A 19,995-nucleotide genomic window follows, 5' to 3' on the forward strand; every position below is an offset into this window, starting at 1 on the left:
TTCCGACAGGTGGGACAGCTGGATGCCTGGGCTGGCGTTGAGAAATGGCCACTTCCATGTCAAGCCAGACGTCTGCTCTCTGCAGAGATCCCTCTCTCCCACAGGGAATCTTTTGTCAGAGAAGAATGATAATGGCAAAAGACGGGGCCTCTGGGACCAGCCTAAAAGAGGGTGAAAGGAAAGGGTGTGATTCGACCCCTTGCTCGTGATTGGTGCTGGAGCTTAGAGGTGGAGTCTTCTGAGAGCTTTCTGCTGATTGGTGGAGCTGCAATGGACCAATCTCCCCATTTATTCTGCTGCTGCCATCATTATCACCATCAATCATCATCATCATCATCATCATCATCATCAAATAACATGTATTGAACAATTTGTGTGTGTCCAGGAAATGTGCTAAGCCTTTTTTACAGCCACCTTATGAGGCAGGTAATATTAACATCCCCATTAACATTTCCCATCCTCAGAGGGGAAAAAAACTAAGGCTTAATGACATTAAATAACTTCCTGGGGGTCAACACAGTCCAGAAGTAGCAAAGCAGAGATTCGTGTCTGTCTGACTCCGGACAATACAGTACTGAGCCATTGTTTTGCATTTAGTAGTTTGATAGGAGAAAAACTTGGATCTGGATCTATGTCTTTGATGGAGTTCATAAGAAATAATGCCTGAGACAGGGATTTGGGTGCACATGACCTACCGGGGGCATGCTCTCGGGAGAAAAGGAGCGAGGAAGCAGGCTAGGGCCGGGGCAGAAAGCTAAGGGCAGGTGTTGTTTCAACTGGAGTGTAGCTTCAGCCTGACTCCGCAGGGAGCTCTGGAATTTTAATTGCACCGGACCCATCCTGCCTTGAGGTAAGCGGACAGGTCTTTCGTAAGCCTATGTCAGTTACTCATTGGCTATGGGCTGTCTGCCCTCCCCCCGACCCGGAAGAGGGCACCTGTGAGGCATTTGCAGCCAAGTCGTACCAACCTAGGATCTGACCAACAGCATCCACTGCCTCTGTAGGAGAACTTCGTGGGGGTCCCTGCTTAGCCCCTAACTTGCTGAGTTCCCTTGAGTGTAGCACTTGACCCATCTGGACCTTAGCTTCTCCAGGTTTGGGTTCAAGGTCCTCCGAGGGCTCACCCAGCTCTGACAACACAGCCGCTGCTCCAGCCGGAGCAACGAGCCCCTCCGGAGGTTCCAAAGGTGTGAGGCAAGGTGTCTGACAGTTTCCCCCACAGAAGCCCTTTATCTCATTCCTCTGCTGTGTTATTTTAAAACTAACGAGCCCAGACCTCAGGAGTTTGCCACCTGCTCACCGCCTGCCATCGACATTTGTGGTTTGTCTGTTCTGTCCTCTCTGCAGATTTTTAGTGGCAGCTTACTCTCTACTTATTAGGAGTTTTTTTCCAAACCTCAGCCTCAGGAAGGAGGTGTGTGTGTGTGTGTGTGTGTGTGTGTGTGTGTGTGTACAAAAGCACATGAAGCCCCACCTGCTCCACACTCACAGACGCGCCCCCCCCCCCCCGCCCCACGCATCCATTGTCTATAGTTCTAGCAGATAAAAGGATATGGTGGTAACTCTGGGGAAACGCGGAGAGACAAATTTATCCCTGGGCTATTGAGAGCGAGAAAGAAGCTGGGACACAACATAGAATGGGAAAAGACCATTGTTAGGTTCAGAAGTAGCCACTGAGCTTGGCAGCCATGGCCCCAGTGCAGGAAGGAGCGCCTGGGACATTCAAGGGCACTACAACCTCCCTGCCCTTCCCCTTCCCAGAATCCTTTGCCTTGGGCTGTTCAAGGAAAGGGGATCAGAATCAGCAGTGTGTGAGTCCCCAGTGGCAAGCTTTGCAAGTGAGGCTGCAGAACAATGTGACCTGTTCCTGGAAAGTAGATATTTAAAATGCCACCGTGTGCTAGAAATCGTCTAAACACTGGACATGCATCACGTCGCTTCATCCTCACAGCAGCCCCGAGAGGTGCTTACAACTGGTGATTTCACCAGAGAGGGGAAGAGACTTGCCCTAGATAACCTGGCAGATGAGTGAATGAATGAATAGTGGACAAGCATGTAAACGATGAATAGATGGTGGAATTAACACACAAATAGTAAACGAATTATTGCATGTAAGTAAATGAATGGGAGGAGTCAGACACTTGATGAGTATATTTTAAAGCCTAGTCCACATGCCCGGGACACTTCTATTGAGCCATCTTGTTATCCCAAAATCCCACTGGTACAATGCCATCAGAGCTTACCTACCTCTCTTTGCCCCTCACTCTAGCCAGGAGCTTCATCTTACTCCCCGAAAGATCCAACGTCCTGGCTTTAAATACCATCTGAATGCTAACATCTCTCACATGCATTTCCCCAGTGCTGATCTCTTCTCCTAATTCCAGTCTCATGGATCCAACTGCCTACTTGACTTCACATGGATGTCTAATTGGAATCTCAAAAGCGACATGTCAAAAACTGAGCTCCAGAGAACCCTTCCGAAACGCCCTTCTCCACCTGCAGCTGTCCCAGGCTCACTCATTGGCAGCTTCATCCTCTCAGTTGCTCAGACCAAAAACCTTGGAGTTACCCTTTCACACTCCGTATCCAATCCATGAGCAGACTCCGTGGATTCCAACTTCAGTGTATGTCCAGAATCTGACCACTTTTGACCCCCACAGCAGTGATAACACTGATCGCAGCCAGCATCTTCTCTCATGTGGGCTGTTGCAATAATCCCCTCACTGGTCTTCCTGCATTTATCCCAGCTCCCTTGCCGTCTACCCTCATCAAGCTGCCAGAGAGGCCCTTTAAAACTTGTCGGATAATCTCTCTCCTCTGCTCAGACCCCTGCAATGGCTTTACCATCTCATTCAGAGAAAGCCCTCTGTGCTTCTCCCCATCAGAGAACTTACTGGACCACGCTGTAATTCCCAGCTGAGGGATCAGTCTTCCCCTTCCAGGCTGGGGTCTCCTTGAGGGCAGAGACAAGCCGTAGCTACTTTTGGGTCCTTGAAATCTGATACTAAGTTCTTGCAATAGCCCCCCAGACCATTCATGATCTGGTCTCTCGTTCCCTCTCTGACATCATCCCCTGCTCTTCTCCCCCGTTCTCCCTTAGTTCTAGTCTCAGTGCATCCAGTATGTTCCTACCCCAGGGCCTTTGCATTGGCTGTGCCCTATGCATATTATGCTCGTCTCCCAGGCATGCACGAGACACACTCATCACCTTCAAGTCTTACTCAGATGTTACCTTCTCAGTGAGGCCTTCTCTGATCACCCTGCTTAAAATCACAGCCCCCTCCCCAAAGTATTCGCAGTCTCCCTTACCCTACCCCATTTTTTTCCTCGATAGCACTCACGGCTTCCAATAATTTAGACATTTACCACTTAATGATGTGGGTTTGCTCTCCCCCTCCTTCTCCCCATCCCGGTAGAATGCAAGCTCCACCAGGCAGGGATTCTTTTCTGTTTTGTTCCCTGTTGTATCTCCAGTGCCTGAAACGAGGCCTCCACGTAGCAGGTGCTCAATAAATATTTGTCGCATCAGTGACTGAGTGAAGAATAAGTGAACAGGCCCCGGCAGCACTTTTGGGGACCAGTCTTTACCCTCTCAGCTCTTGAACCAAGGCTTCTCCTACCCTGGGCTGAAGGCTTCCTATCAGGCTGAGAGGGCTTCTGCCCTATTCCCAACAAACCTTGCTTGCTTGGTGCCTCCTCCAGGCGCGGCTGTAATGATGCCCCAAAGGGACTTACCCAGCACGGTTTCTCCCATGTCAAGAAAATATAGCCAGCAACTTGCCCTCCCTGGAGAAATCTAAACCCTGTCTGCAGTTCCAGCTGATACAAAGGTTCTTAAGATGCCCCAGGCTGGAGCAAGAGCTGTTATTCTTGCCTGGGGTGACATAGCTTGGCAAAATCAGGGCTCGGACACAGGTCAGTGGGACTTCAGGACCTGGGCACTTTCTCAGCATCACCTAATCACCTTTTACAACCTGTTCAAGTGGAAAACCGCAGCATTTTGGAATTCAGCCATTTCCCAAGTTGGGGTAGCCTGCATTTCAGGCAGCCCCAAGAATCAAATCCAATCTCCCAATCAGCAGTTTGATCCCTCAGTAGGCAAATAGGCGATCGATAGGCCAGCCTGTGGAGGGAGAAGTGCAGGGGTGGATTTGGGGTTGATTGGAGGGTAGCGGATGGATGTGTTCTGTGATGAGAGATCAAAACCCATGCAGGTTGGGGGCCTGACCCCCTCGGCTGAGCTGGACAAGAAATGCTGAGCTGATTTTTCTCCATATGGTTCTTTTGTCCTTTGACCTGAACTTGGGAACTGGGCAATTTTTGAAATACAAGAGTGTTTACAGCATACACATACTTACCTGTTCACACACTCACACGCTCTCAGCCCTGAGAACTGAACTAAACCATCCTCATCGGTCGCCCAAGGCGAGAGTGTGTGCTTGTTTGTCTGTGCAGGTCAGCCCTCAGGGTCAAGTGCAAATCTTTTGTAAGACCCACAGTCTGGGTACTCAAAGTTTGTCCATGACCTCGCAGCATCAGCTGGGAACTGGTTAGAAATGCAGAAGCGTAGGCCCTAACCCAGACCTGCTGAGCCACGTCCCCGCGTGATTGACGTGCACGTGAAGGCATGAGACGCACCTGTCCATGTGGCCCTGAAGAATCCAGCATCTGTCTTCTTTCCCAGTCTCCACTTCTTTTTTTTTTCTGCTTCCCCATGTTCATTGTGACATTGTTTACAATAGTGTCCATCTATATCGATGAAGAAGAAGAAGTTGTGGTACAAATATAGATACAGTGGAATATCATTCAGACATAATAAAAGAAGGAAATCCTGCCATTCGAGACAACACGGATGGACCTGGAGGGCATTATACTAAGTGAAAATACGCCAGTCTCGACAATCACCTTCCAACCTTCACTCCAGCTGTCCCTTCCAACTTACTACCTCCTCCCGATGATGAAGAAGAAGAAGTTGTGGTACAAATATAGATGCAGTGGAATATCATTCAGACATAATAAAAGAAGGAAATCCTGCCATTCGAGACAACACGGATGGACCTGGAGGGCATTATACTAAGTGAAAATACGCCAGTCTCGACAATCACCTTCCAACCTTCACTCCAGCTGTCCCTTCCAACTTACTACCTCCTCTGCGGTTACGTGACGTCCACTGCTGTGTCTTGGTGCTGGGCCTTTGCACGCAGCCCACCGTACTCCACCCTCCTGACCAATCTCCATATACCTTCCAGAAAGCTTTCGATGGCCACCTGCTCATATCTCCCAGGCTGGATTCTGTGGTTCCAGGGCCCTCTGAGCTTCTCTCCATCGGAGAACTGACTGGACCACATTGTAATTCCCAGTTGAGGGATCAGTCTTCCTCTTCCAGGCTGGGGACTCCTTGAGGACAGAGATAAGTCGTAGCTACTTTTGGGTCCTTGAAATCGGATCCTAAGTAGGTGTTCAGTAAACAACTGTTGACTAAACAAAGGAAGTTTTATGAGGGAGATGCCAGCCTCATAAAACTTCCTCTTCTTTCTCACTCAGTTTCTCCTAAGATGAGCATTACTGCCCCTACATCCAAAAGATGTCATCCCAATGATATCTCCGGATTCCCCAGGCCTCCCCCACGCTCCTATGCTTTTCCCAGCCATGATGGCAAAGCTCAAAGAGTCACAGCTCCTGCAGATTATCCCCAACCAGGTTTAACTAACCTTAAAAAAAACCTCAGGTCAGGATATTAACAGGCCACACCGAAGTCCCAGGAGCCCAGGCACAAGTTAGCCAAATCCTTGTCATCTACGGGCTAGGCCAGCCCCACGATAAGCCTTGGGACACAGCCTCTTCTCCAAGCACACAAGGGAAGTCCCTGACTCGCAGGGAAATGACCAAGATTCCCCCTGAGCTCCCCACTCATTACCTTCTTACAATTTTCAAAGTGTGTTCTAGGCTGCCGTCCTTTATCCTCAGACGGTTCTTATAAACAGACAGGGCGGGGTGTTCTTGCCACTTACTATTCCGGGTCTCAGTTTCTCCACGCCTGCTCCTGGGTTTCTTTGAAAGCTTAAATGAGACAGTGCCTGAAAAGCGCTTGGCCCGATGCGTGGTATGGAGTAGGCACTCGATAAATGCCGGCTGCCGCAATGATCAAGTGATGCCGAAAGTGTGGCCCGGGAGTGTAAAGGCCACAGGTCCAGCAGGCTCCGATACGAGTCACCCATCGTGTGGCCTTGGGCAAGTCCCCTTGCCTCTTGGGGCATCAGTTTCCCCACTCTGTCAGAGGCAGGCCAGGGCTGGGGGCCCTTCTCGCTCCAGCATTGTTCATCTCTGAATCCCCACGTGGTGTTTAACTCAGCTCAGTGCTCAGGGCACCAGGATCTGCACCCAGCCCTGGGCGGAATGAGCATTTTGTGGAGAGAGGGGTGCTTTGATGCGGGAAGCAGGGAAGCGGCTTGAGAGTCAGGCATCTTGGGGAGTTTTGCCGAAAGTTCAGCCCTGACTCTCTCAGAGGCTGGGAACACACAGGTTGCCATGGCTACGGAGAGCAGCGACTAAGCTCCAGGTCGCTGATTAGCGAGAAGGGAGCGGGGAGGCCTTGAGGAATTTGGCACTCAGGCTCGCTCCCTGCCTCTGTGAAGTGGAGCATGCCAGCCCTTGACTTCACTGTTTTAGCTGTCCCCTGAAGATCTTGCCTTCTTTTAAGTACTTTTTTTTTATGCAACATCGAAGGGCTATGTGGTAAAAAAAAAAAAAAAAAGAAAAGAAAAGAAAACGAGGCAGCTGCCGGTACTCTTGAGCAAAGATGGAACGCAGAGTTTTTCTCAGAGCCTTGCAAGGCTGCAGAGCGGGAGGCAGGGAAGGAAGACAGATGGCAGGGCGAGGAGGTGCCGTAGGTGCCAGAGCTGAGGTCTGAGTCCCTTGAAGGGCTGGGTGACCAGCCTGGTCTCTCTCCCTGGACCTCCGCTTCTTTATAAGTCAGGAGAGGTTGAATCTGATCTGTGGTTCCCACGTGAGATCCATCATCAGAACTCATTTGTTCATTCATTCATTCATTCATTCAACAAATCTTTATTGAGCAAAAAAGGCACACGCGGTCAGGCATTATATCCCTGGGGATTTGGTGGTGAGAAAAGAGGTTAGTTCCCATTCTCCTGAAGCTTACATTCTTTCTAGTCCAGGAAACAAACGCTTAGCAAATAAACATATAAAAGAGTCACTTCAAATGGTAGACCGTGCTCTGAAGGAAAGCACAGTGGGCTCCTGTGGGGGCAGGGGGTTAAAAGAGGAGTAAGATTACCTAAGGGGGTCAAGGAGGGCCTCTGAGAAGGCATTTGAATGAAAGGAAGGAGCCAGCCTTGCACAGAGTTGAAGGAACAGCATGCCAGGTGGAGAGAACAGAACGCGCAAAGGCCTTGAGTAAAGACTCTGTTTCAGCTGAGGAATAGCAAGGAGGCCATGTGGCTAGCCCAGGGGGAAGGACAGGGAGAGGGGTAGGAGGTGGCGTTTATAACAAAGCAGAGGGCAGATCAGACAGAGCCTTTTAATCCTGGTAATCAACTTGGATTTCATGCTTGATCTAATAGGAGGTGGGATTACCCGGGATGTTTCTTAAAAGATGCAAATGCCATGTTTCTCTCCTTTGAGACTCTGATTTATTGTGGCTAAGATGGGACCTAGGAATCTGTATTTTTAAAAGCTCCTCGAGGGCCTCTGACACTGTGCCGGGTTTGGGAAACCCCAGACTACATGCTCCCTGAGTCTCTTTCAGTTTTCAGAAAGCTGAGAAGCAAAGTGTTGGACCATCTTGAAAGAAGATCATAAGTGTTATATTTTATTATGGAGGAGCCCTTTCTTCCTTCCCCCACCACTCCCTGTCTGCCTGGTAGAATTAATTTTGTTTTTGTTTGCTTTGTAATCTCAGGTGGGGTACGAAACACCAGGAAGGTTAAGCCAGCGCTTTTGGCAAAAGGGGCAGCCTACCACATCAGGGAGGGTCCAGTTATAAACTGCAGCAACTCCATTATACCTGTCCTCAGCACACCATTGCCAGGGTTTCCCCATCCCCAATTCTGGACCCTGCTACTGGCAGTGATGAATGAGGACTTGACCTCACCCTGAGCTTGTCCCCCAGCACCTGGCAGCAGCATCTGCCATACTACCCATAGCACAAGACACCGAGACCTTCCGCCCAATGCTAAGTCTACTCGCCAAGATTTCTTCACTCACAGCAGCTCTCGGTGTTTGCCTGTCGCAGGGTTGCCTCTGGTACAGATTTGTGTCTTTGTTCCTTATCATTCCCTAGAGAACCCCAAATTCCATTCTCGTGTGTGTTCAACTAAACACTCTGCTGGGCTATACACATACATCGTCTAGCTCACTCATCCCTTTTCTGAGAGAAACGTGGGGTAGGATAGAAAAGGCATTGATTGTAGACCAAGTATCTAAGTAGACTGAGGCATTGGCTGGTTTATGTCTGCAAACTGCACCATAAAGGGATTAGCTTAAAACATCTCGAAAGCCCTTTCTAGCTTTTTGAAACAAATGTCCTCTTCAGCCAGTGCATACATGCTCTTTTATTTATTTATTGAACAGATGTTGCTGAGTGTTTACTAGCAGTGGACTAGGAGGCAGTAAGACATATCCTACATCCAAGGAGTTCATAGTCTAGCATGAGAGAAGACACGGCATGGCAATACATATTATTAAGAGCTGCAGTAAGGGTAGCAAAAGGACTATCGTATCCTAGAAAAGGGGTTAGATCTCCCCCAAAAGTCTGCTCCCTACATCACCATCTCCAGCTCATCAGCGGTGACTTCATCCTGTCAGTTGCTCAGGCTCAAAACCTTGGAGTCATCCTTGACCCCTTTCTCTCTTATCCCCTTGCATTCCACATTTAACCCGCAGCAAATGATGCTAGTTCTGCCTTCAACATACATCAGAATCTGGCCACATCTCATCACCTCCATTACTGCCACACGGATCTGAGCCTGGACTATTGCAATAGTCTCCTCATCGCTGTCCTCCCTTCCCTTCTGTCAAGTGTCTTTAGCCACTGGACTGATCCTTCTAAAATGTAAGCCAGACCATATCACTCCTCTCTGTTCAAAAGGCTTCCCATCCCAGTCATAGAGGGTCCAAGGTCTTCCCCTGACCGACAAAGACCTGATCTCTAATCTCCCCTCTTATCACTTCAGCCCTTGTTTGCTGTTCCATGGATATGCCAAGAGTCTTTGAACTTGCTGTTCCTTCTGTCTACAACGTATTTCCTCCAGATACCTATGTAGAAGTTATATATTACCGGGCAACCAATTATCCCAAATCTTTGTGGCTGAAAGCAACAATAAACAGTTATTACCTCTTGGTTCCTGTGGGTCAGGAATTTGGCTGGGTGACTGACTGGATTACCATCTCTCATGAGATTGTAGTCAGTTGTCAGCCAGGGCTGTAGTCTCATCTGAAGCCTTGACTGGGCCATGGACTTCTATCTACTTCCAAGGTGGCCCACTCCCATGGCTGGCTGGTGCTGGCGATTGGCTGGAATCTCAGTTCTCATTCATATTGGCCTCTTCGTATGGCTACTTGAGTGTCCTCAGAACATGGTCAGCTCCCCTTGGACGGGTCAGTTCAAGAGAGGGAAGCAGAAGCTGCCTCTGTGACCTAGTCTTGGAAGTCACACATTATAACTTCTACTAATTTGTTCTATTTTCCACAATTTGTTCTATTCATTAAAAGGGACTCACTAAACCCATCCAGTATTCAAGAGGAGAGAAGTTAGGCTCCTCCATCTTTTGATGGCAAAGAATCTGTGAATACATTTTAAAATCATCACGAACTGCAAGGTTAGTCCCTAATCTTTCAAGTCTCCACTCCCCTGTTACTTCCTCAGAAAGGCCTTCCCTTATGCCTCTATACAAAAGAGCAGTCACCCCTCCCATTCCCTAGCCCCATTACACTGATTTATTCTCTCCTTAATTTATTACCACCTGATATGCCATATTTGTACTTGCTTATGTGTTTATTGCCTGTTCCCCATCTAGAATGTAAACACCATGATCACAAGGGACATTTCTGTTTTGTTCACTGCATCCCCACACTTAGAACTGGCCTGGACACATTGTGGACACTGAGGGAATTGGAGTTCATGAATGCAGGCTAGCCTAGGCCAGGACGAGTATGGGAAGAGGCAAGCCTTGCTGGGGGCTGGGCGGAGATTGCAAGCTTCGAGTTGTCTGAGAAGGGCCAGGACAGCATTTCACATGAATGCACGGGCAGGAGCAAAGGCATGGAAATGGAACCCTCATAGCAGAAGAGGGGCAGAGAGGTGCAGGGAGAACGGACCCTGAGCAGGGTGTATAGGCGTTCTGGAAGCGTGGAGTTGGCAGTGAGGAGGGCTGGGAAGCCCTGACTAGAATGTTCGTTCCTCCTGAGCTTGCAGTATTTCCCACCTCTGCTTCTAAAGATGCACCATAAGCAGGTGACAGAGATAGATGTGTTTTGCTGCCCTTCTCTCAATATTGACTGGGTTTGGCCTGCTCTCCTGGCCACTCTGTGGAGCAGGGAGCTTATCAGATGCATTCATCTTGAGTCATAACACTAATCTGGATGCACTGGCTGCAGGAGGTTGGTGCATGAGAAATCCTGACATTTCTGATCAATTTTGACTTGCAATCTGCATGCAGGGCAAACAGGGAGGGGCGCTTGCTGGTTGGTGCCAGATCAGCCTGTGTCTCTCAGAATCCTGAGTCTTCTTGGTTAGGAGCCTGGAGATTTGAGTGACAGTATCTTCAAAGACTGAGTAACTAAGCAACTTCTTCTCCCTCTCTGGGACTCGAAGAAAGAGGTAGAACTCAGGTAATTCCCCTGCGTTGTTGGAGCTCATCTTAGATGGAGGAGGAAACTACAGGCCTCTGAGAGAACTGTGTCTCAAGTAGGCGGCCTTATACCCACCAAGGACGCCAAATGGGAGGTTTGGTTTATCGGGGAATAAAAGGAGAAGGAACTGACACTTTTTAGGGCTTCCTGTTTACTTATATTATCTTCACAACAACTCAACAATATATGGACTGATATTATTCCCTATTTTATAATTGAAACTGACTCAGAGGGTTTGAATGGCTTGCCCCCAGGTCCTTTAGCTATTAAATGGTGCAAATAGTATTTGAATTCAGTTATCTCTGTACCATAAAAAGATAAGGCAGAGAAATGGAATAGATATCACAAAAGGAAGTTGGAACTAATCCTGTCATGCTTTGACCTCTGATTATGTCATGGGGAAGGAAGTGAGATGCTGGTTTCCAGCCTCTCCTTGTGATTTAGTCAGGAGAGGATAGGCTACGCTGCAATAACGAAGAAACTCAATCTCAGTGGCTTAACGTAATTAAGGTTTATTTCTATCATGCAAAGTCTGATGTGTTTCAGGCATCCCTCTTCCATCGAGTAGCTTCACCTTTCAGAATATGTGGCCTCTAAAATTCCCATGACAGAGGGAGAGTTGGAGAAGGTACGCAGATCTTATTGCATCAAACTGGAAATGACAGATGTCATTCTCACTCAGAGACCATTGGCCAAAGATAATCTCATGGCCCGAAACTAATGACAAGAGAAGTTGGAAAATGTTAGGACATCTATGAATATTTGATGAACATTGAGAGTCTCTGTCATATCCTAACACTGTTGCTTTCTTACTTCTGCCCCTGTAGGACAGAACCCCAGAGTAGCCCCATGGTTCCAACTCAGGATGGACCCTCAGAAAAGCTGAGCCAGCATCTAGCCACTGAAGCCTTGGGCACCAACAGCTGGGAGAGAGACAAGGCCTGCCGGGAGCTCAGTCCTGCCAGAGCACACAGGTGAGACTTGGCCCCACTCCTATCTTCAGAGCAATGAGGAAGTTCAAGTTGATGCAGAAATGAAATTTGTTTCTGTGGCCACTCTCCCCATCTCTCTTTTGCAAACTCATCTTTCAGACCTTTAAATCAGGGGTCAGCATTTTTTTTTTCTGTAGATAACCAGATAGAAAATATTTTAGGTTTGTCAGCCAGATGGTCTCTGCCATGACTACCAATCCTGCCATTGTAGCACAAAACAGCCACAGGCAATATGTAACCAAGTGGGCATAGCTGTATTTCAATAAAACTTTATTTATAAAAACAAGAGATAGGCTAGATTTAGCCCAGGGGCCACAGTCTGTTGCCCCTGCCTTAAATGATAGAGTTAGTTTCTCTCTATTTTAATGACTCTGTGAGCCCCTGGCTCTCAAATCATTTTTTTTTCTTTTTTTTTTTTTTTTGGCAAGGCAACCCTTGGTTGACCTCACAGATTGCAAGGACCTTGTCAGCTTACAATCCCTTATTTTTTATTTTTTATTTTTTACGCCTACAGCACCTGGTCTTCTAGGTGGTCTCCCATTCAAATACTAACCAGGCCCGACCCTGCTTAGCTTCCAAGATCAGATGGGACTGGGCTTGTTCAGGGTGGCATGGCCGTAGGTTGACTCTCAAAATCATGACTTCAGCCCAGATCTGTCTCCTAAGTTCCAGATCTTTGCATTCATTCCTTAATACAGTTATTCAACCAGTATTTCGTGAGCATCTATCACGTGATAGGCACTGTGCTGGCAACTGAGGATACACCGTTTTATTGCAGCTTAGAGAGATAAAGTGATTTGCTCAAAATATGGCAGCCAGTAAATGGCAGAGTGGTGTTTTGAACTTCAGTCTCTCTGATCTTACTTATATCCTAGACTTAAATGTACTGTATTATGTAATCTGGCTTCACCAGCTGGTTAAAAGCTTTTTTTTTTAGGTGAGGCAACCCTTGGTTGACCACCTCACAGATTGCAAGGACCTTGTTAGCTTACAATCCCTTATTTTTTATTTTTTATGCCTACAGCACCTAGTCTTCCTAGGTGGTCTCCCATCCAAGTACTAACCAGGCCCGACCCTGCTTAGCTTCCAAGATCAGACGGGATCGGGCTTGTTCAGGATGGCATGGCCGTAAACTGGTCGAAAGCTTTATTCCTACTCCTCAGACTAAGTCACTACTCTCTCGCTGCCCTGAGCCTGCATCTTCCCCCGCCCCCCAGTGACAGACAGAAAACCTATCGTGTGTCCTTGGCAGCATCACTCTCCGCATACCACCTTTGCCTCCCTATGTTGAATCAGAGAGTGTCGAAGACATTTCACATACAAGAAAACTGAGATCAGTTGGTGGCAGGGCCAAGATTAGCCTGAGGCCTCCCCATCTGGTCCAAATTCTCGTTTTCTCTCCCAAAGTTCTTGTGTTACTAAGGTAGGTGTTCTAAGCCGTGTTAGGCACCCATTTGAGAATCAGATGTGTGCTGCCCCCAGGAAAAGGTATGTGCTCCATTAGTGCTCCCCAAATCTGTATACCAGTTTAGAGAACTCATAGACCCCTGAGGCCGATGAACAGGGGCCTCTAGTTAAGAACATGAATTTTGAAGAAGTGGCTTGGGAAGCCAGGGTGGCATTCATGGATGAAGTCTGCTCCTCCACCCATGCGGCCATCTTGGCTATGGGCCTTAGTTAGGCTGTGGTTTCAATGAGGAAGAAATAGTTAAGTCCTATCAGCTTGGAAGAGTGAAGTTCAATGTCAGATCCAGGGAATTACCTGCAGTAAACAGGAAAAAAAGCTGTTTCCATCACAGGCTGAGGAAAATGGAGAGAGAAGGGGAAGGAAGGGGATTTCCTTACTTTGAAAACATTGTCTCCCAGATGATCAAAGGTGGGTTAGTGTGTTGCAGAGATTCGTGTTCAAACCTGGATGCTGCCACTTATCAACTGAGTGACCTTGGGCAAGTTAGTTTACCTTCCTGGGCCTCAGTTTTCACAGCTATAAAATGGGACTATTGAGGTCTAATTCTTAAGGTCAGGTGAGGATTAAATCAGATCAGGTATGTGCAGATCCTGATGGTGGGCCTAGGATACAGGAGGTGCTTAAAACATTAGCTGGAGTCTCATGGAGCCAGAAGAGCAGGTTCTGGGCATGAAAATCTGGAAAAATGATGCCACCTCGTCAGTTTGATTGTGGAGTGTCTGGGTGTCTTGCTTCTTTCTTCTATCTGTGACCCACTCTCTGACATGATAAAAACCACAATAATGATGATAATATTAATAGTGATGATGAAAATCATGATAATTATAATTATAGAAACTATATGTACTGTGAACTTGCTCTGTGCCTGAACAGGGCACATTGCATGAGTGAGCTCTTTTATTCCTTGCAACAAACTTTGCACACAGGTATCCTGTTTTATTCCCATCTTACGGAAGATGAAAATGATACTCAGAGAGGTCTCTGAGCATAAACAAATAAAGCAAGAATTTAAACCCAGGTGTGTCATTTTCTGGAGCCAACATTCTTTAAAAGTGCTGCACATTTACCCTCTGTGTATTTGACCACTGTGTACTAAACCACTGTCTATGTGACCACTGCATACCCAACTGCTGATATGTAACTTCTACTTATGTAATTGTGGTATTCTTAACCACTATTTTGGCTCTTCCAGCCCCATTATGAGGCACACCTAGGAGAACTGGTGCTGGGGAGAGAAAGAGGTAGAGGAAATGCAGACCCACCTGGGTAAAGGCATTTGAGATTTATGGATGGGGTTATCTCCCTTGCAGACCTCAAATCTATCCAAAGTCAAAGGCTTTCTTGGTTTTACCCCATCACTTAAATCTGAATCTAGGAAAGTGATTCCTAAATCTTGTTCCTCGGGGACTCCAGAAAGAAGTGAGAGTAATTGACTGAAACAATGAGATCTTTCTCTGTTTTATAAGACACATTTCTAGGCATCCAATCAAGATAGTGGAATAGGTAAACACTGTGCTCACCTCCTCCTATGACCACATCAAAATTACATCTAAACTATAGAACAATCGTCATTGAGAATTGCATGTGATCTAGTTAAACAGAAGTCCTATAAGTATCTACAGAAGAAGCCATGTTGAGACTGGTAGAAGGGGTAGTGACGTGGAACAGGCTGCTCTCACACCTGTGTGTGGTGGTTAGTGACTTGGAACAGGCTGCTCTCACACCTGTGTGTGGTGGTTAAAAATTAAGAGGGATATCTTGGTTGCAGAGGTCCTCCTAGAGGAGTGAGGTGTCTGAGCCTTACACCAGGTTTACCAGCCCAGGGATCCAGTGCTGGGAAGAGAAGTCCCATATCTTGTGGCTGAAGATTGTGGCTAGTGATATGGAGGGGCTGTGGGAGTCCCAGACATTACTCTTAAAGTGTCTGCACACATACTCACTCACTCTAAGCTCCAGCACTAGGGCAGTAGCTCAAAAGGCACTAGGGACATAGGGGAGGAACTGAATTGTCTGGCTTCAGGGTGAGGGCTAGAGGGGCAGCCTTCTCCCAAACAGAAGTGCTGGCAGAAGCCATTGTTCCTTGTTTGAGGCCTCCCCCTACCCAGCATGCAGACGCAGCTGGATGCCATATCTGAGTCTCCATCAACCTGGCTTACTACACTGGTCACCCTGCCTTGATGATTTCCTGAGATCTTACCCCACCCAACTTGCAGGCCCAACCAAGGCACTTTCAGTGGCTTTTTCTTACAAACAGCCTGTCTTGGCTCATGCTGCAGACTTTCCTAAAATCTCTCAAAGGTTTACAAACCTCAAACAAGCAGCATCTGGCCTTGGTGTGCCCCGTACCTCTTGCTAAGTAGCCCCAAGCCCGGCACTAGCAGTAGCCAGTCTTGATTTGTAGCTTAGCCCCTCTCAGGCACCTCCAAGCCCAGCACAAGTGGCAACCATCTGCAGATCACTTTGTATCTCATACCAAGTGGCCCTGGGCAGGGTACAGGCAGTAGTAGACCTGCATGCACAAGCCCCTCCCAAAAGGTCCCAGAACCAGCATGCCCAGTGGCCAGCTTCAGAACACACCAGAGTACTACCCAATCACCTCCATGAATGACACGCCCAAAGGGCAGACTGAGCAGGCATCAGAGCTCTGCTAAAGTGAATCCTGCTCTGTAGGGTCAGCCCCTGCATAACAGCTACTTCCCTGTAGTCATGGCCAGTTCTCACAACCAGTCAGTCTGAGGGTCAGTCTCTCGCATTGATGTGCCAATAGCAGTCAAGGCTCAACTACAACAAGAGGACACACACACAACCCATACAAGGGACACACCTGGAGCATCTGGCTCAGGTGACCAGAGAGACTGTACCACTGGGCCCCACAGGACACCTACTACATAAGTTCATTTACCAAGACTGGGAGACATAGCAGCTCTACCTAATACATAGAAATAAACTCAGGGAGGCAGCCAAAATGAGAAGGATAAGAAATAGGTCCCAAATGAAAAACAAAAACAAAAACAAAAACAGAACAAAGCTCCAGAAAAAAAACTAAACAAAACAGAGACAAACAATTTATCAGATACAGGGTTCATAACATTGGTTATAAGGATGCTCAATGAACTTAGGGGAAGAGTAGATGGATTCAATGAGAACTTTAACAAAGAGATAGAAAACATAAAAAGAACCAGTCAGAAATGAAGAACACAATAACTGAAATGAAGAATACATTAGAGAGAATCAATAGTAGAATAGATGAAGCAGAAAACTGAATCAGCAATTTAGAAGATAAGGTAGCAGAAAACACCCAATCAGAACAGCAACAAGAAAAAGTAATCCAAAAATAAGAAGGTAGTTTAAGGGGCCTCTATGACAACATCAAGCATACCAACATTCTCAGCATACAGGTACCAGAAGGAGAAGAGAGAGAACAAGAAATCGAAAACCTATTTGAAGAAATAATGACAGAAAACTTCCCTAATCTGGTGAAGGAAATATAAATATAAGCCCAGGAAGCACAGAAAGTCCCAAACAAGATGAACGCAAAGAGGCTCACACAAGACACATCATAACTAAAATGGCAAGGTTAAAGACAAAGAGAGAATCTTAAAGGTAACAAGAGAAAAGCAGTAAGTTACCTACAAGGGAACCCCCATAAGGCTGTCAGATGATTTCTCAAAAGAAACTTTGCAGGCCAGAAGGGATTGGCATGAAATATTCAAAGTGATGAAAAGCAAGAACCTACAACCAAGATTACTTTACACAGCAAAGCTATCATTTAGAATTGAAGGATAGATAAGGAGCTTCCTAGACAAGAAAGAGCTAAAGGGGTTCATTACCATCAAACCAATATTATAAGAAATGATAAAGGGACTTCTTTAATAAGAAAAACATCTAAAAATATGAATAATAAATGGCAATAACTGCATATCTATCAACAATTACTTTAAATGTAAATGGGTTAAATGCTCCAATCAAAAGACATAGGGTGGCCGAATGGATGAAAAACAAGATCCTTACTATGGTGCCTATAAGACATTCACTTCAGATCAAAAGATACATGTATACTGAAAGTAAAGGGATAGTAAAAGATATTTCATGAAAATGAAAACAAACAATAAAAAAGCCGAAGCAGCCATACTTATATAGACAAAATAGACTTTAAAAGAAAGGCTATAACAAGAGACCAAGAAGGACCCAGGATTCCACTCATGAGTATTTATCCAAAGAAAAACAAAACACTAATTTGAAAACACATATGCATCCATATGTTCATGGCAGCATTAACAGGCAAAATATGGAACTAACCTAAGTGTCCATCAATAGATAAATGTTTAAAGAAAAAGTAGTACATATATACAATGGAATGTTACTCAGCCATAAAAAAAATGAAATCTTACCATCTGCAAAATCATGGATGGACCTAGAGGGTATTGAGCTAAGTAGAATAAGTCAGGGAGAAAGACAAATGTCATCTGATTTCACTTGTATGTGGAAAACCAAAATACATACATACATACATACATATGTACATACATACATACATACACAAAGCAGAATAAAGCAGAAACAGATACAGAGAACATTTTGATGGTTGCCAGATGGGAGAGGGCTTGGGATGATGGGTGACAAAGAAGAAGGATTAAGAAGTACAAATTGGTAATTACAGAATAGTCATGGAAATGTAAAGTATATCATAGGGACTATAATCAATAGATTGTAATAACTATGTATGGTGTCAGATAGGTTCTAGATTTATTGTTGTCATCACTTCATAAGTTACATAAATGTCTAACTCTATGTTGTACACCTGAAACTAATATAATTTTGTATGTCAACTATAATTGAAAAAAAAATTTAAAAAATAGGACACACTTTTAAAAGATTTTTTTTCTTAAATATTTCTCCCTTAAAAGCTTTTGGGTATTTTTCTCTCAAATTCCTGGCAGCTGTTACACTGGGAAGTATTTATATGAAACAAGATGATTTAACAAGTGGCCAAATTATTTCATCCATTCATCCCTCATTTGGTCACTCACCAAATATTTATGAGGCTCTTACTCTGTGTCAAGCACTTGTTGAAGGAAAAATTTGGAAGAGGCCTACCACATTTACATAGGCAGCCCATTCGCTTCCTGGAAGTGTGTAGCGTGCTCTGTGCTTTATCACGTGTAAGTGTAGTTAAGTAGCTGGGTACTTAATGACTACGATATTTATTTTAACCTGCTAAAAATGACTCTTGAAAATGTTCTAGATGTAGCTATATGACTTTTAGACTGGCAATGCAGAGACCTTAACATATATTGTAAGCACTTCATTTTTTTTTTTCCTACCAACCATACTGATCCAGATTCTTAGAATGAAATTAAATATGGCAACATTTTACGATGTCCTGTAAAGCTGGGGTCCCCAACCCCGAGCTGCAGACTAGTACTGGTCCGTGGCCTGTTAGGAACATGGCCGCACAGCAGGAGGTGTGTGGCCTGGGAGTGAGCGAAACTTCACCTGTATTTGCAGCCGCTCCCCAGGGCCAGCATCACCGCCTCAGCTCCACTTCAGGTCATCAGGCATTAGATTCTCATAGGAGCACCGGTCCCTGGTGCCAAAAGGTTGGGGGTCACTGCAAAAGGATTGGGTAATTTCCAAAAGGATGGCCGCACCAACAAACTTGAGAAAGCAGCTGGTTTTGTGAGAACGTTCTCAGAGTAGGAATCACACAGGCCTTGACTCAATTCCCAGCTCAGACACTTCTCTAACTGTGCGGCCATGGGCAAGCCCATGCAACTTTCTGAGCCTTATTTCCTTCACCTGTAAAATGAAGCAATAAAAATCATACCACTCTCAAAGGGTTTTTTTCGTGAGTATCAAAGCATATAAAACGCTTGGCACATGATAAGTGAATAAATGGTACTCGTGTTATAGTGACAATAATTGACAATAATATTCTTATTAATAATAATACATTTTCCCACTGTGGTCCAGCTGGGTTGGCATGTTTCAATTCTCAAGAATTTTTTCATCCCAAACCATCTCCTTTTTCCATGGGATGGTGTTTTTAAAAAATCCCCGGAGCCTGCCCCAATTATAAAAGGAGATAACTTGACTTAATTTAACTGCAGCCTGAACATTTGAATTTAATTGAATGGGAAATAATTATTCCTGAAGAGCAAAGGTTTTTGAGGGTCTGTGAGGCAATATAAGATATGTATCTCATTACATTAGACCTTGGCAAATATACTTTTAATAATCAGCTGCTACTTAACATATCCGCCTCCTATTAAATTTCCAGCAGGAACTACAGACAAGATGTATTGGGGAGGGAAGGGGCTGAACTGCCAATTCATTATTTAAAAAGTGATTTATTTACCAAGGTAAACCATTTGCAAATCCAATAATAAATCTATTAAGGAGCAGTTAACCTCTATAATTCTGTTTTAAATAATCAATTGGTGTTTGGGTAACATACAGCGTCTGTCTCATTAGGTCGCCATTAACTCCTTATTTGAGGCACTTAATCTGAAGTGTGACTGAATCAGCCATGAGGTGGTAATTAGGTATTCGATACAGGTCCTTCATCCTCCAAGGAACTGGGTCCTTCTTCTCCTGCTGCAACAGCTCTTGTTGGGGGATTGGGGAACCCCTGGGTCCTCTAATGCCCGACTCTGTGCTCCCCAC

General features: G+C 45.7%; 1 protein-coding gene, 1 non-coding gene and 1 pseudogene across 2 annotated transcripts in view; 1 reads left to right on the plus strand and 2 right to left on the minus strand.

Moving 5' to 3' along the window:
- SRRM4 (serine/arginine repetitive matrix 4) overlaps nucleotides 1–19,995 on the plus strand; it is a 144,538-nt gene that overhangs the window by 89,826 nt on the left and 34,717 nt on the right. Inside the window, exon 2 of the mRNA XM_006908600.1 lies at nucleotides 11,697–11,843. Coding sequence (XP_006908662.1) covers nucleotides 11,697–11,843 — 147 coding nt within the window. The remainder of the gene's footprint in view (nucleotides 1–11,696; nucleotides 11,844–19,995) is intronic.
- On the minus strand, nucleotides 12,367–12,484 carry LOC112477278 (annotated as a pseudogene).
- Nucleotides 12,877–12,995, minus strand: LOC112477266. The gene has a single exon (XR_003045378.1). It is a non-coding gene; the product is annotated as a 5S ribosomal RNA (ribosomal RNA).

The sequence above is a fragment of the Pteropus alecto genome, unplaced genomic scaffold (assembly GCF_000325575.1).
Source record: "Pteropus alecto unplaced genomic scaffold, ASM32557v1 scaffold113, whole genome shotgun sequence".
NCBI lineage: Eukaryota > Metazoa > Chordata > Mammalia > Chiroptera > Pteropodidae > Pteropus > Pteropus alecto.